The 15,191-nt window shown below is 38.6% G+C and overlaps 1 protein-coding gene across 2 annotated transcripts in view; it reads left to right on the top strand.

The window, feature by feature from the left end:
* Positions 1-10,617: 10,617 nt before the first annotated feature.
* The window catches only part of nr1i2 (nuclear receptor subfamily 1, group I, member 2), a 52,900-nt gene continuing 48,326 nt past the window's right edge, over positions 10,618-15,191 (top strand). For both annotated transcript variants that reach the window (XM_066706890.1, XM_066706891.1), the window contains exon 1: positions 10,618-11,000. In XM_066706890.1, the coding sequence (XP_066562987.1) occupies positions 10,988-11,000 (13 nt within the window). In that variant the 5' untranslated portion in view covers positions 10,618-10,987. The remainder of the gene's footprint in view (positions 11,001-15,191) is intronic.

The following is a 15,191-nucleotide window of genomic DNA, read 5'->3' as shown; positions in this document are numbered from 1 at the left end:
AGATTGTGTACGTTTTGTGGACAGGATTTCTTCCTATCCATCCATCCATCCATCCATTTTCAAAAACGCCTATCCTGGCGAGGGTCAAGGAGAAGCCAGAGCCGATCCCGGCAGGCATAGGGTGCAAGGCAGAATTTCTTCCTAATAAACAAAATAATAACTTTACTTCTAATAACAATTCAATAACAATTCGAGAAGCTTGGACAATGTTTAAAAGCAGCTGTATGGCATCACATTTCCTAACTTAAATTCTGTACCTCAGCCATTATGATCATTGAACATTAGCTCATTAGAGTCCCTTCTAAGGATTCCCTGTGGCTTCCTTTAGGTTTTAGGACAGTAATCTGGCATAGATTGCAGAGTGGCTTTAACTGACATGGCTGCAGTCCTGACCTAAATCCTCTAATCTAGTCACCCGGATTGATTTATCTGTGAGAAACATACTGTACATTAATAAGATTGTTTGTTTAACATCATTAGATATCTGATGAGCATCGCTGACACAGAAACAAGCCTTCCAATATTAGGTGGGGGTATTATTTCTTTAGGTCAATTTTGGGGCTCAATAGTTTCCCTTTCATGATTTCAGATAATTGATGAGCAGAAGACAAAAACAATCTCCCCTTGCCTTTTTTACACGCACTGTGTCATTAACATTAAAGGGAAATTATGACTAAAGGTAATCCTTGCATTTTCTAAATATACAGATATGGCCAAAAGTATTGGTACCCTTGCATTTTATTCAAATAATGCACCATTTGCCCTGAAAAGTATTGAAATTAAAAGATCTTTTGTCATCCATATATGCATGTCTTTGGAACAAAGCAAAAAACTGTGAAAAGAACTGAATTCTTACAGCCACAGTCCTTCTGGGAGAATAGCTTTTGGACAGACGAAAAAAAAGTAAAGCTTTTTGGCAAATCATAACAACTCCATGTTTACAGGAAAAAAATGAAGCTTCCAAAGAAAAGAACACCATCCCTACCATGAAACACGGCAGAGGCTCAGTGATGTTTGGGGTTGCTTGCTGCCTCTGGCACTGGGTGCCTTGAATCTGTGCAGGGCATGATGAAATCAAAAGATTATCAATGCATTTTGAAGCGAAATGTACAGCCCAGTGTCAGAAAGCTGTCTCTCAGTCATAGGTCATGGGTCTTTCAGCAGGATAATGACCCAAAACATACCTCAAAAAACACCCAAGAATGGATGAGAAGAAATCATTAGACCGTTCCGAAGTGGTCTTCTATGAGTCCTGATCTAAATCCCATTGACATCTGTGGAAAGAGCTGTAACTCTCAGTTGGGAAAAGGCACCCATCAAACCTGAGAACTGGAGCGGTCTGCTCAAGAAGAGTGGGCCAAACTACCAGTCGAGAAGTGTAGAAATCTTATTCAGAGATACAGACAGTGCTTGATTGCAGTTATTGTCTGTAAGGGCTATGCAACTAAATATTAGGTTAAGGGTCCCAATATTTTTGTCCGTGCCATTTTAATTTGTTTTACTATTTAAAGTAATATGTTATGTCATAGGGTGGCATGGTGGAGCGCTGGTTAGCACTGCTGCCTCACAGCTCCAGGGGTCCCAGGTTTGGGTCCTGGCTCAGGGTGCCTGTCTGTGTGGAGTTTGCTTGTTCTCCCCATGTCCGCGTGGGTTTCCTTCGGGCACTCTGGTTTCCTCCCACTGTCCAAAGATATGCGGGTAGGTTAATTGGCCATGCTAAATTGCCCTGTGTGTGTGTGTGTGTGTGTGTGTGTGTGTGTGTGTGTTGCCCAGCGATGGACTGGTGTCCTGTCCTGGATGTATTCCTGCCTTGCGCTCTATGCCTGCCGGGATCGGCTCCGGCTTCACCGTGACCCTCACCAGGATAAGTGGTTTCGAAAATGGATGGATGGATGTTATGTCATAAATCAAAAGTAAAGTTTCTGTTCTATTGTGAAATAAAGAATGGTGGATCCCAAATACTTTTGTCAATTACTTCAGAGAAAATTGAGTTTTTGTTTTAAAAAGTGGAAGGGTACCAATACGTTCAGCCACGTCCGTGTAGAGTGTATATCCATTGCTGTGCTGTTAGCATTCAGTGGATGGAGAAAATGTCAGTTATTTGTATAGATAACTGGTTGAAAATACTAGTTTAAAATGTGGCTGGTTTACTATGCTAATTGATTGTGAGATATAAATGGAAAAACTCATGGTAATGGTTTAATTGTGGAGTAGTAGTTAGGGCTCTGGACTCCTGACCAGAGGGTCGTTAAATCCCATGTGAGGGGCACTGATGTTATACCCTCGAGCAAGTTACTTTAGCTAATTGCTGAAGTGTCCATATCAGATATTTTTTTTAATATAATATTTGTAAATTGCTCTGGATAAGGGCATCTGCTAAGAAATATAATAATAATATTAATAATAATAATAATAATATGAATGGGGTGAAAATTTGACTTTGAAAATTTGTATCAAACATAACTTTTTTTTTCTTTGCCTGTTTTTGGCGGTTGTGTATTTCCATTAACACATTCACTAGGAACAAATCCATTCGTATTATGCAAGTGAAGGATATCTGTCTGAAGCTGCGTGTTAAAGCACAATTGACTTGATGCCATCGGGCATTAATGTCAAGAGTAACAATGCTCCTGCTTTGGAATGCCTGTGTAGCTGCATTTGTTTTCTATCTTTCTAATGTGGTTGGACTTCATTATGCTCTAAATTGGTATGTTCAATGTAGTTCATTTGTTCTCACACTAGATGACTATTCTGGGATGTTTCAGTGGCTTCCAACATACAAGGCCTGCTGGAGACAGGAATTGCAGAAAGCAGGCTGGATGTGGAAAGGGAGATGAATCACCAAACCAACTTGGTGGGCCAACCCTGCGAACGAACTTCACGTCTTTTTATACTGCATAGGGAATGATAAGGAAGTTGAAATACATAAGCAGTTAGATTATTTGCTTAATGTTTTGTGTGTGTGTTGTAAGTAAGCATCAACATTAGTTTCTAATTAGCTATTTGGTTCAGAAGTTTGGTTCAGAAAATTTGCTGTAGTACTAAGTATTTATAGTTGATTGATTGGCAAAGGACTGATTTATAGTACAATTCCAGTAATATTTGTTTCTGCAGAAATAAGAGAGAAGGATGATTGATCCAATCAATCTACATTAGAAGTACATTAGACGTCCCATACTGCAAGTGGTGCAGTTCTTTTTTAACATATTTTCAAAGTGCACAAATTCTCCCAAATGAATAAGCATCATTTGGAATTATATAGCACCTTTCATCCCAAGACATCTAAAAACTCTTTACAGTTGGGACGGGACTACCACTTAAACATAGTCCCCACCTGGGTGGCTTGAAAGAACAGAATTTGCATGCATATTTCAGAAGCCATTTGCCTGTTTCAGGGACCTAAGTTGTTTAGGTTGTCAGAGGTATGGGTGAGGAAAAGCAAGGAATGGAATGCTCACCAACATTTGTACATGTCTGGACTGGTCTGATGCGTGCACTGTGCAATAACATCTATACAGTCAGACACTTGTAGGCATGTAGCAACACTGATGCCTCACTTGTTAGGTCATTGCATGTTAGAAGTAATCAGCCGTGTCTGATTAATTCTGCATACCATCATAATTAAGACGATGGTGTGTGACCGTCTTACTTGGAACATTTTCAAAGTCATAAAGATGAACAGTGTAATAATAGTTCAATTTCGTATCACAGGAACCATGACATGCAGAGATGCTGATTAAGGTGCCAATAAGGTGCTGAGATGCACATTTTGGGGGGGATCGGAAAGTACAGTGGAATACCTTTGTGGTCATAAGTTTGGGCTCATGCGGTTCGATTTAAGGGTGATGAACTGCCTCTAACTTGAAATTAGGTCACTGTGTTTTCTAGTTTTCCTTTATAAACCTGAAATAGCCTCAAAGAAGTTACAGCGCCCATAAGAAGAACAACAATTGTTTAGTACAGGTGCAAGAGTCCTTTAAAAAAATCAAAAGTTAAAGAGAAAAAGGAGTCACTCTCTGTATAAAAAAGCAGGAAACAGAGTGATGTTTTTAATTGATCTTTAGACAGATATTCAGATCAAAAGTGCAAGTCCAAGAAAGTGCAAATGTTTCAGTCGCATCATGACTTTCTTCAGTGTTAACAAATAGACAAAGAGACACTCTTCATACAGCTGTAATCAATGCCACACACCTGTATCCCCTCATCAAAATGTTACACTAATCAATTAGTCGCTCTTCTAAACAAACCAGATATACTGTTCTAAATTGAATACAATCAATCAAATGTTTAGTTGATAACGGTAAAGTATCAATATCACATGTAATTAATCAATAAATATACATCAAAAAGGGACATCAAATAAATAAAAATAATAACTAAATCATTAATATGCACACAAAAAGACATTCATATAATTATACCCAGTATTTTGTATACAAATTACAATATGGAATGTAGTTAAACTGTTATAAACAATGTTTTTAGAACATGATTGTCAAAGACATATTAGGAAACAGGACATCCCAAAATCTTAATTTAAACCCAACGGTTGCATTGTCTTAAGATAAAAAAAATCAATTTAGCTTCACATTGTAATAATTTCTGTTCCACATTGCAAACCCCACATGATTAAGATACATTTTGTATAGCACATAATTGTAATGAGAAATAAACCTGACAATGCACTGAATTTCATTCAATTTCCACTAGTGTCATTTCAATCTATAGGTGACTCACATACTAACCTTGCCTTTGCAAATCATTAGTGAACACAAAATGGGATTACTGAATATGCAGGAGGTGTTAAAGATGACGATGAGCCAAAATGCAGTCAATAGTAAATGTTTAGTCAGCAAAGTTGCAGGCATCATCTAAAAAGAAACAGAGTTTTGGAGAATGTAGACTTCCTGCTTTCAGCCCAACAAAATAATAGTAGTTTGCTGTTATACTATTGTACTCTCAAATGTCACAATCCACTAGAGAGCTTCACGAGACGAAAGTGAATCATGTGTTAACTTCTGTTCTTTCTCAAAATAATTTGCAATTTCAAGATGGTTCCTTTCTTAGGAGTGTGAGCCTTGACTTGTGTAAATGTACTGTGCTAAAGAAACACCTCTTATCGTTAAGAGTGCCAGAAAGTTTTTGTCTGAGTAGGAGCTGTACCCAAGTATGTATTAATAACTTGACAATTTACAGTAAATAACCCTGATATAACTTTTAGTTGTACCCCTAGCATCTCACCTGTCAAGCAGAATTGAAATAAAAGTCCTGCTTTCCATTAAAAAAATTATTCCAATCAGTATCTTTGTAGACGACGGTGACACCAAAAAAGTAAGTGTATAATTTACTCACTGTGATTCCGAAACCAAACGAAAGAAGACTTTTGTTCCATGTCTTGTATACATATTAATCCTGTTAGATGGCTTGAACACAAGGTTATTTATTTCTTGTTACAACACACCAACTGAAGACATGCATTCTGTTACAGACAAAAAAAAAAAAAAAATTATAATAATGGTGCAGAGAGTGGTGCAATACAAAGCATCCGGCGCTCAGGTATGATCACTCTTCATGGAATGCACCCCAGAGGGCCGTGAAATGAAAATTCTTAAAGCACAGAAGAAACCACTGACACCAATCAATCAGTTTTGGGATAAGCTGAAGAAAGAAAGAAAGAAAGAAAGAAAGAAAGAAAGAAAGAAAGAAAGAAAGAAAGAAAGAAAAAGTATCTTTTCAAATTGTATTTTAAACTATGAAGTGCATCAGCATTCCTGATTGAAAATGGAATGGAGTTTCAAAGGCGAGGCATATAAAAACTAAAAGTCTTTAGCCCTACTAATATCAACTATGCTCAAGGAAGTGAGTGATAGTAATAATAATAATAATAATAATAATAATAATAATAATAACCATGTATAAAGTGATATACAGAAATGAAAACTGAATGTTCAGATAAACCTATGTTCGTTTATCATATATTGTACACATCCCACATAGAAAAGAGAGATGGTCATTGTGTTCAAAGATTTACTGAAGTGATGGACATTTAAAAGTGAACACCAGCTACAAAAGGCTGTGCTTGCTTAATGATCAGCCCTGCGGCCGAAAGAGGGTGATAAAGACGAACGAGAAAGATATGAGATGAAAATTGGTGTTATAAAGGATGTGGTTTGAAGAGGGGACAAATGTATTCAGGTTTCTTTGCCTAGGTTCGGTGGTGAAACTCCACAGCACTTCTAGAAGCAACGCCCGCAGATTCCAGTGAGGTGAAATGGACGTTCAATTAGCAAACTGAAAAAGGACATTTATCTAATTGTTTGTTTGTTTTTCTCTCTGATTATCCACAGAGCAATTTGGCAGCTCAACATGAATGAATGTTTTTATTTAGATATTGGAACTTAAGATATAGCACAGGCATTCATTCAGCTGCCTGCCTTATGCAAAAGGAAGCATTTTAATTAATTTCAGTTCATTGTTTTTGGAGCTTTTCATTCATTACTAATTGAAAGATGTTTAACTGAAAATTATGCAATATCAGAAATTAGATTTTGAAGCTTGGCTGATATTCCATGTGTATCTGATTATCTAACTTTGAAAAATGTGGATACACTTCCTTGAAAGAGTCCCAAGACTGGTGAAGAACACACTGAGTGGTTGATGCTTAGTCATTTGCTTAGGCTTACTACCACGTAGTAAAGATTCACTTGTGGTTGTTTATCATTATTATCAGCAGCCCATATTGATCCAGTGCTGGATCCTCCCTAAGATGTTTCCACTTGCTCGATCTATAGCTTCCCTTTTCCATGTCATGTCTGCAAAGTTTATTATTTATTCTTTCATTTCGTCTGCTAGGTCTTTTTTCATTCTTGGGATCCATCTGATAGTTTCTTTCATCCATCTTTGATCTGTTCTTCTTGTAATATGTCAGACCCATTTTAATATGTTCAGTCTTTCAACAATGTGTGTGTGTATACTGGAATTAAGGTAATTGTTTAAATAATATTATTGTTTTCTGGTATTGTTGGCTTATATTAATTTATGTCAATTGGCTGTATGGCTATATGAGGGGAAGCTGAGGATCCTTTCAGCTGGATATGAACCTTATTAGAAACAAAGGTCATTGTTTGTTATTGTTGTTCTTGTTTAAATGTTACTGTTTACTAGTGTCACAAACCTAATATTAATTTATGTCAACTGGCGGTATATATTATTTTTTTCCAACTGCTCTAGAGTCACAGACCTAGTATGATGACTTTATTATTTTATAAGTTAGAACTTTATTTGTTAACTCTAACAACCCAAAACCTATATTATTATTATTGTTGTTGTTGTGTTTTTTGTTATAATATGTGGTTGGAAATTAATTACTAAATAAATTAGATATAGAAACTGATATAGAGGTCATAAAGAGCTGTTTTATGTGAGGGTGGGGAGAGAAAGTTGTGTCAAGCTGTTAAATACAGTTCTAATGCTATTACCACACTGAGACCTCTGTGAAGAATAAGACTTTATTCTGCATACATTGGGGTATTTTTAACCCTTTATGTGCTTAGCAGGATAAATCGGGATAAATCCGCCTTTTTCCTGTTGAATATTTACCACCTGATCAGTTTATCTGGTAACAGTACAACTATTGTTAACAGCTTCAAAATGGATCACATGCTGTCTCCAAGTATAATCTCGGGCTTGTCATCCAGTAACTATGATTCCAGTGAAAATGATTAATTGGAAACCTGTTGCAAAGAATCCTCAGCAAACAGACTCCCCAGCAACACTGTTGTTGATACTTATGATAGTTTTAAGCTGTTTTTATTAAGGCTAAAATAATATTACTAATACTAATCTACACTCACCTAAAGGATTATTAGGAACACCATACTAATACTGTGTTTGACCCCCTTTCGCATTCAGAACTGCCTTAATTCTACGTGGCATTGATTCAACAAGGTGCTGAAAGCATTCTTTAGAAATGTTGGCCCATATTGATAGGATAGCATCTTGCAGTTGATGGAGATTTGTGGGATGCACATCCAGGGCACGAAGCTCCCGTTCCACCACATCCCAAAGATGCTCTATTGGGTTGAGATCTGGTGACTGTGGGGGCCAGTTTAGTACAGTGAACTCATTGTCATGTTCAAGAAACCAATTTGAAATGATTCGACCTTTGTGACATGGTGCATTATCCTGCTGGAAGTAGCCATCAGAGGATGGGTACATGGTGGTCATAAAGGGATGGACATGGTCAGAAACAATGCTCAGGTAGGCCGTGGCATTTAAACGATGCCCAATTGGCACTAAGGGGCCTAAAGTGTGCCAAGAAAACATCCCCCACACCATTACACCACCACCACCAGCCTGCACAGTGGTAACAAGGCATGATGGATCCATGTTCTCATTCTGTTTACGCCAAATTCTGACTCTACCATCTGAATGTCTCAACAGAAATCGAGACTCATCAGACCAGGCAACATTTTTCCAGTCTTCAACTGTCCAATTTTGGTGAGCTTGTGCAAATTGTAGCCTCTTTTTCCTATTTGTAGTGGAGATGAGTGGTACCTGGTGGGGTCTTCTGCTGTTGTAGCCCATCCGCCTCAAGGTTGTACGTGTTGTGGCTTCACAAATGCTTTGCTGCATACCTCGGTTGTAACGAGTGGTTATTTCAGTCAAAGTTGCTCTTCTATCAGCTTGAATCAGTCGGCCCATTCTCCTCTGACCTCTAGCATCAACAAGGCATTTTCGCCCACAGGACTGCCGCATACTGGATGTTTTTCCCTTTTCACACCATTCTTTGTAAACCCTAGAAATGGTTGTGCGTGAAAATCCCAGTAACTGAGCAGATTGTGAAATACTCAGACCGGCCCGTCTGGCACCAACAACCATGCCACGCTCAAAATTGCTTAAATCACCTTTCTTTCCCATTCAGACATTCAGTTTGGAGTTCAGGAGATTGTCTTGACCAGGACCACACCCCTAAATGCATTGAAGCAACTGCCATGTGATTGGTTGGTTAGATAATTGCATTAATGAAAAATTGAACAGGTGTTCCTAATAATCCTTTAGGTGAGTGTATAAAGTGATTTAAAGAACTGGGAACTGCCTGGTAAAATCATTGCAAACATGAAGACAAGTCAAGTGCATACAAAACACTATTTGCAGTCTTCCTCAACCTCTGCCTCTCCCTTGTCTCTTCATTGTCTTCCTCACTAATCACTCTTAGAATCTTTTGCTAATAAACCCTACAAACTCTTCTCCACCTCTGCTCCTTCATTGCCCTCATGCATCGACCCTCTACAAAAAAGAAAACAAATCCACTCTGCTCACTGCACTGAATCTGCTCTCCGATCTGTCACTGGCCCTCTTAACTCTGCCCTCCCTCTTCTGTCCTAATCCTCTGTGATGTCTACAGCGCTATTCTTCTCTTCTCCTTTGCCGACCTTGCAATTTCTGGTATTGCTCTTGCCTGGTTCTCCTCCTACCTCAACAGCCACACCTACCAGGTGACATAGCATAGTTCTTCATGCACACCTCAACCTGTCTTAGTAGGTGTACCCCAAGGATCTGTCCTTGGCCCCTGTTCTCCTGTCTCTTTGCCCACTCTCTGGGCCCCCTCATCGAATCCCATGGGTTCTCGTTCCACTTTTATGCAGATAATGCCCAGATCTTCCTTTCCTTTACCTCTTCTGATCCTCTCACCCCCTCTCACATCTCTTCCAGGCTGTCTGCTATCTCCTCCTTGATGCACTCACATCATCTCATATTTAACCTGCTGCTGAGTCTGCCAAGTACCGGGGTGGTGCTTTTTAAATCCAGTCTTTGAAATTTGGAACACTTCTGCTTTTCATTCCACCTGAGCTTTTCATTAGTTAAACTGATTATAACCTCTTTCCAAAATCTAATATAGGTGGTGATTTAAAGAGGCCAATAAAACCTTCTATACTGTGACCCTTGAGGACTGTCTCTGAAGCACATTGCTTCTGTGCAGGGGTCTCCACTAGAGCCGGTGTCTATTCCTACTGAAATCCCATAATTGATCTGATTCATTAAGTGGATGACTTAAGAATTCTCTACATGCTGCAAATTATGTTGCAGATAGTGTACCTTCAATGTATGGATTCAATGCCACATCTGTAAAGACCTTACAAAAATATCATATAAATCCAAGTGATAAAAGAACTAGGTTAAAAAATGTAAGCTGGAGCACCAGTTGGAACAAAAACCAGATGATATGGTCTTCCAGGAACCGGGTTTTGAGACAGAAAGTTGTGACATGTCAGACAAGCAATTGGAAAATGAAAAAGGAAGTAAACATTAAACCTAATCACTATTAAGGGACCAACTGGTGGAAGCGAAAGATACATTATTATTATTATTATTATTATTATTATTATTATTATTATTATTATTATTATTATTATGAGTCACTGCCTGTACATGAAAAAGCCTAATTCATTATCCTGCTGTGGGCTTTATCATAAGGGTTAACAGATATGTCAGCCCTTGTCTGGTTATGTAACAATGTAGGGCAAATGCAACCACGCCTCTCCTACCTGACAACGCGAATGGCGACCCTCGGCTCCGTCAGCCTCCGCCTCCACACGCCTGTGATTGGAGCTGGTCGTCCATTCCCATTCCCTATCCCAATGGTGAGTGTGGGACAGGGATTTGCCTACCTGCTTCTGGACCTTTCAAAACATAAGAATTGCATCTGGAAAATATGAAGTTTGGTCGTGATCTGCAGTGAAAATCATGCCCTGTTTACATGTCGGACAGAGATCAGTAAGGAGAAACAAGTTGAACAGCTAGGTCAAAAAGCAAAGCAGAAGCTGCGCAACATGATAACCAGGAAGAAGCGCAGCAGCTCGGGAATTTGACCATTTTGTTGGAGGCTGAAACTTGTTATCTGTTTGTCGGGATTTGTACAGGATGAAAGTGCTAACCGGAGTGCTGCTGCTTTTGTTGCAGTGAGAAGACGTGATGCTTTACAGCGATGTCATGTCAGGGTGAGTGGTCTGCAGTAACTCCGTTTGCAAAGAAAGTACATGCAGTTGTCACTGGTGAAATGATGTGCTGCCAGCTGGTATGTATGAAAAAGGTCTTTTGATGTGCTGAATTAAAATGTATATACATATAATACTGGGCTTAATATAGGGCACTTCCCGCGTGCTTTATTATTATTATTATTATTATTATTATTATTATTATTATTAGTAGTAGTAGTAGTAGTAGTAGTAGTAGTAGTAGTAGTAGTAGTAGTATGCACGTCTTTCACTGCAGTTCCGGGTAAAACAAGGCAACAGATTGATGTTAGACCAGCCCTGCTAGTATCCTAATGGTATTAGATACCAATAGATTAACAGTGAAGCTCCAGACCATTAATACAGAGTCAGACAACACCGAAAGAAAACTTTTTTTTTTTAAGGGGGGGCATAATCCATATATTTACAGTACTGTCAGTGCAAACCACGCGTCTATAGTGACACGAATTCAATACATGCACTGCATCATTTAAAGCTGGAATCGAAACATCGCAGCTGAAGACCATGTGTTACTGCAGCTGAGAACTGTACAGATTTCATATTAAGGTATATTGACATCAATCAGTTGTGGGAAACGGAAAATATGCATCTTGGTCATTCAGGTGAAGAACTGCTTTTGCTGTGAGGTTGTCCTTTTCATGGGCTTCTGAGATTCTCCACCTGATTCTGCTATGGATAGTTCTTGCTGAGAAATCAGACTTACCTGAGATGTGAGTCTTCAATCTGTGTCTCTGGTCTCCAGTTTATTCAAGTGTATTCTTCTTGTACTGGCTCCAGTGGATTCCCAGTAGGTGGTGCATCAGAAATCATGGGAGTGAGTGGAGCAGTACTGTTAGTGCACTGCCTTGCAAGCAAATCACAACTTGTTTCTGAGTTTCCATGTAAATGTTGAAATAATAAGAGTCACAGGTTCCCCGTCCCCCTCACTACAAAGTCGGCCAGAGCCCTTTCAGGTGGAAATGCTTCAAAGCAAAACACTTGCAAGCTAAATCAGGAGTGGATGCCATCATGCAATCCACATTCAGGATCATAGAGAAACCGTTTGCTCTAGATAACAACGATGAGTGTTACTGACGTTATTAAAATATGTTTTGACTTGGGCACACCACAATAGATTTGTTTAATTTAAATTGAAGAAAAACAATAGACTGTTTACATTAACAGATGGCTGAAGAGACTTGTGATGGTTGTCCAAACCACAGTGAAAACAATAAGGCATAATTTAACTTCAGCCAAGGTAAAATGGCATTATACTTTATATGTTGCTAGACCCAAAGGCCCCCACAAATAGCTCACTTAATTCATTGTTGTTCTATTAATCTCATATAATAGAAAAAAAGAGAAATAACAACATATTGATGCAGTTGTTTCCAACACCTGGTCCCTACAGACCCCTGTGTTTGCTGTTTTTTGTCCCAACCAAGATATTCCCTGAACCCTTAATGGAACTGATGAGTGTCTTGTTTTGACCTCACATTTTCAGCTCTTAAACAGGTAATCAGTCAGCTAACAGGGCTGGAATAAAAGCCGTCCGGGACCGGGGTTGGCTTTTACCGTGTTGATGTTAATAGACTCTTTTGCATGTGTATGTGTGTGTGAAAAAGAATAATATTATTTTCAGTCACACACACCTTCCTCGAGATCAGGGGTGTCAGACTTCAGACCTGGAGGGATACAGTGTCTGTTATTTTTTGTTCCAGCCCAAGTTTTTGGCTCCTTCATTGGTCTAATTAAACGACTGACTGCATGGATTTCACACTTCTCTCCAGACTCTAAAATATTCTGTTGATTCCATGTTTTGAGGTATCAACATGTTTTCAGTTATCAGCTGTAAAAACAAACACATGTGAAAATCTTCAGAACACCTTCTCGAGAAGATCATAACATGAATTGAATAATTGAGAGCTCCTGGTGGAACAAAATCTGTTTTGAGCAGGGTGGCTGGGCTGTCTGGAGATGTGCCTGTGGCACTGGTTGTAATCCTGGTGTATGTAAAGTATCCCTCAGGGATCCAGACAATCTATATGTCATGCTATCTACTTAGTTTAACTCTACTTCAGCAGGCCTTTTGCAGTCATTACTCATGTCAAATATGATAAATAAATAAGAAACATATAGACAACACTATATGTCCAATTACAAGCCTTGTATTAATTTGCTTATATCAGTTATGTTTCTTTTCAAATTTGATTTGAAAATCGGTTATATAAAAGTTATACTGAATTCCCCGGTAGTGATGCTTCAATACACCAAGCACTTCCAATCTTATAGCTACATTCATTTATTTTGTATTGGTTTTTTTGTTTTGTTTCAGTTAAGCATTCAATTCTATGATGAGTCTTTGTAATCAAAGCATCTTTTCATCCTCCCGTTTAAGGTACCTGAGCAGTGTGAATAGAAGAGAAAAAGCAGGCGCATTTCCGTACGCAATGCAACGTCACTGCCTTGCCAAGCTGATGAAGATTTGTGACTTGTTTGTATCATGAAAAGGCAGGGGCACTTACTAGGGATAGTCCTTGGATTGTCTTTGTTGATTTGATGTGTTTGGGGTAACTGATCTTTTGAGGCATTTTGGCAACACAGTGACGTTCTTGAAACCATGAGGAATAAAAGCAAGCTTGTGGCAGACCATGTTACCCCTGTTTTTTTTGCATGCAGTTTCCATGTTGCAGATCATTATCTGTAGTGCTGTGACAATTATTCAAACTCATCTGATGATGGCAAATATTTCAGTCATCTATTAATATTTTTCTTGTGAATATAGCAAAACGTGTCCCCTTTGAAGTGTTCTGCATTTTCTGTATTGGAGATGTACACAAACGATGGCTGAAGTATATCAGGCAAATTGCTTCATTGTCTGGAAACAAAAGGAAGTGCAATATGGAATGCCTGTACGTCTTAGACCTTTTTGTTTGTTTCTGAAAACAGTTGCCATCTTCATGATTAAATTGTTGAACTAATTTACTCCCCTGGAAGCTTTCTCTCAATTGGCAGGCTTTCATGGTTGCTTGGATGAAGACCTTTTAAAGCAGATGTCGGAATTTAAACCAAACCAATCATGTTGTTAGGTCCTCGGTTTATGAGGTTTAAATGCATAGCAGACACACATTTCAACTAGGATTTATTTTGATACATAACTGAATTACATTCACACACATGTTGATTTCTAAAGATACAAGTAGACTGCCCTAAACCGAGATGGATTGTGTTCAGTTTGGCATGCAGTTTCTGTCTTTCTTTCCATGTTGTTTTGTTCTTACTGTTTTAATGGGGTGTATTAGGCTGTAACAAATCACTGGTGGCAATACTTTTAGGCAGAGTTGACAGATTCCTGTTTCTGTATTATTAAAGCACTTAGCGCTTTGTTTTTTGGATTGGTTCTTTGAGCTATTGTGTTATCAGGTTTCAACACTTTAGACAATCTTCAGCCTGCTCTGCAAACAGGCCTCAATCAATGAAACCTGTTCCGAGGTGAAAATGCAAGGGTTTCAAGGGTTACAATCTGGGCATGAACCTTGAGTTGTAGCTGTTGATAATGCCTCCAGCATGAAACCCAAACAAAAAGGCAAACAACAGATATTTTACCTATCCCTTCCTGCCTGTACAAAGTTAAGAATATGAATATGAAATTCAAGCAGATGCAAACTCTCATAACCAGTGGCAAACACTATGCTCCTCATTGATAAAGCAACAGACAGTTTATTCCAAATGGGTATAATAATGACACCGTCTTTGACATTTAAAAAGCATGTTGATGTTGTTGTTGTTGTTGTGGTTTGACATCTATGAGATTCTTATCTACATTGTTCTCTGGAAGCCACACCAAGGAAATTCATGTAATAGGAGGTAAGTCTGTTTCTGTTCATGCAACTCAAACATGTAGCCTGCCATTTTAAGTAAAATGAATCATCTTCCATCTGGGCTCTGTATAATATTACGATGGATACATTGGTCTTCGTTTGATCCCTTCAAAATAGGTAACTATTAATCTTTGTCTCCTTATCCCCATCAAACAGCCATGAGACAACAGGTGCAAATGTTGCAAACTAATCCCTGTTATACACATCTGTCTGGTTCACATACACTGTATTTTTGTGGGCCAGTGGCAGGCAGGCAGGTTTTAGAGTTATTAATATGATTGCTGCAAACTGAAGG

Source organism: Amia ocellicauda, chromosome 6 (genome assembly GCF_036373705.1).
Source record: "Amia ocellicauda isolate fAmiCal2 chromosome 6, fAmiCal2.hap1, whole genome shotgun sequence".
In the NCBI taxonomy this organism is placed as follows: domain Eukaryota; kingdom Metazoa; phylum Chordata; class Actinopteri; order Amiiformes; family Amiidae; genus Amia; species Amia ocellicauda.
Note: the sequence above shows the minus strand (reverse complement) of the source record. Positions and strands in the feature narration are given on the sequence as shown.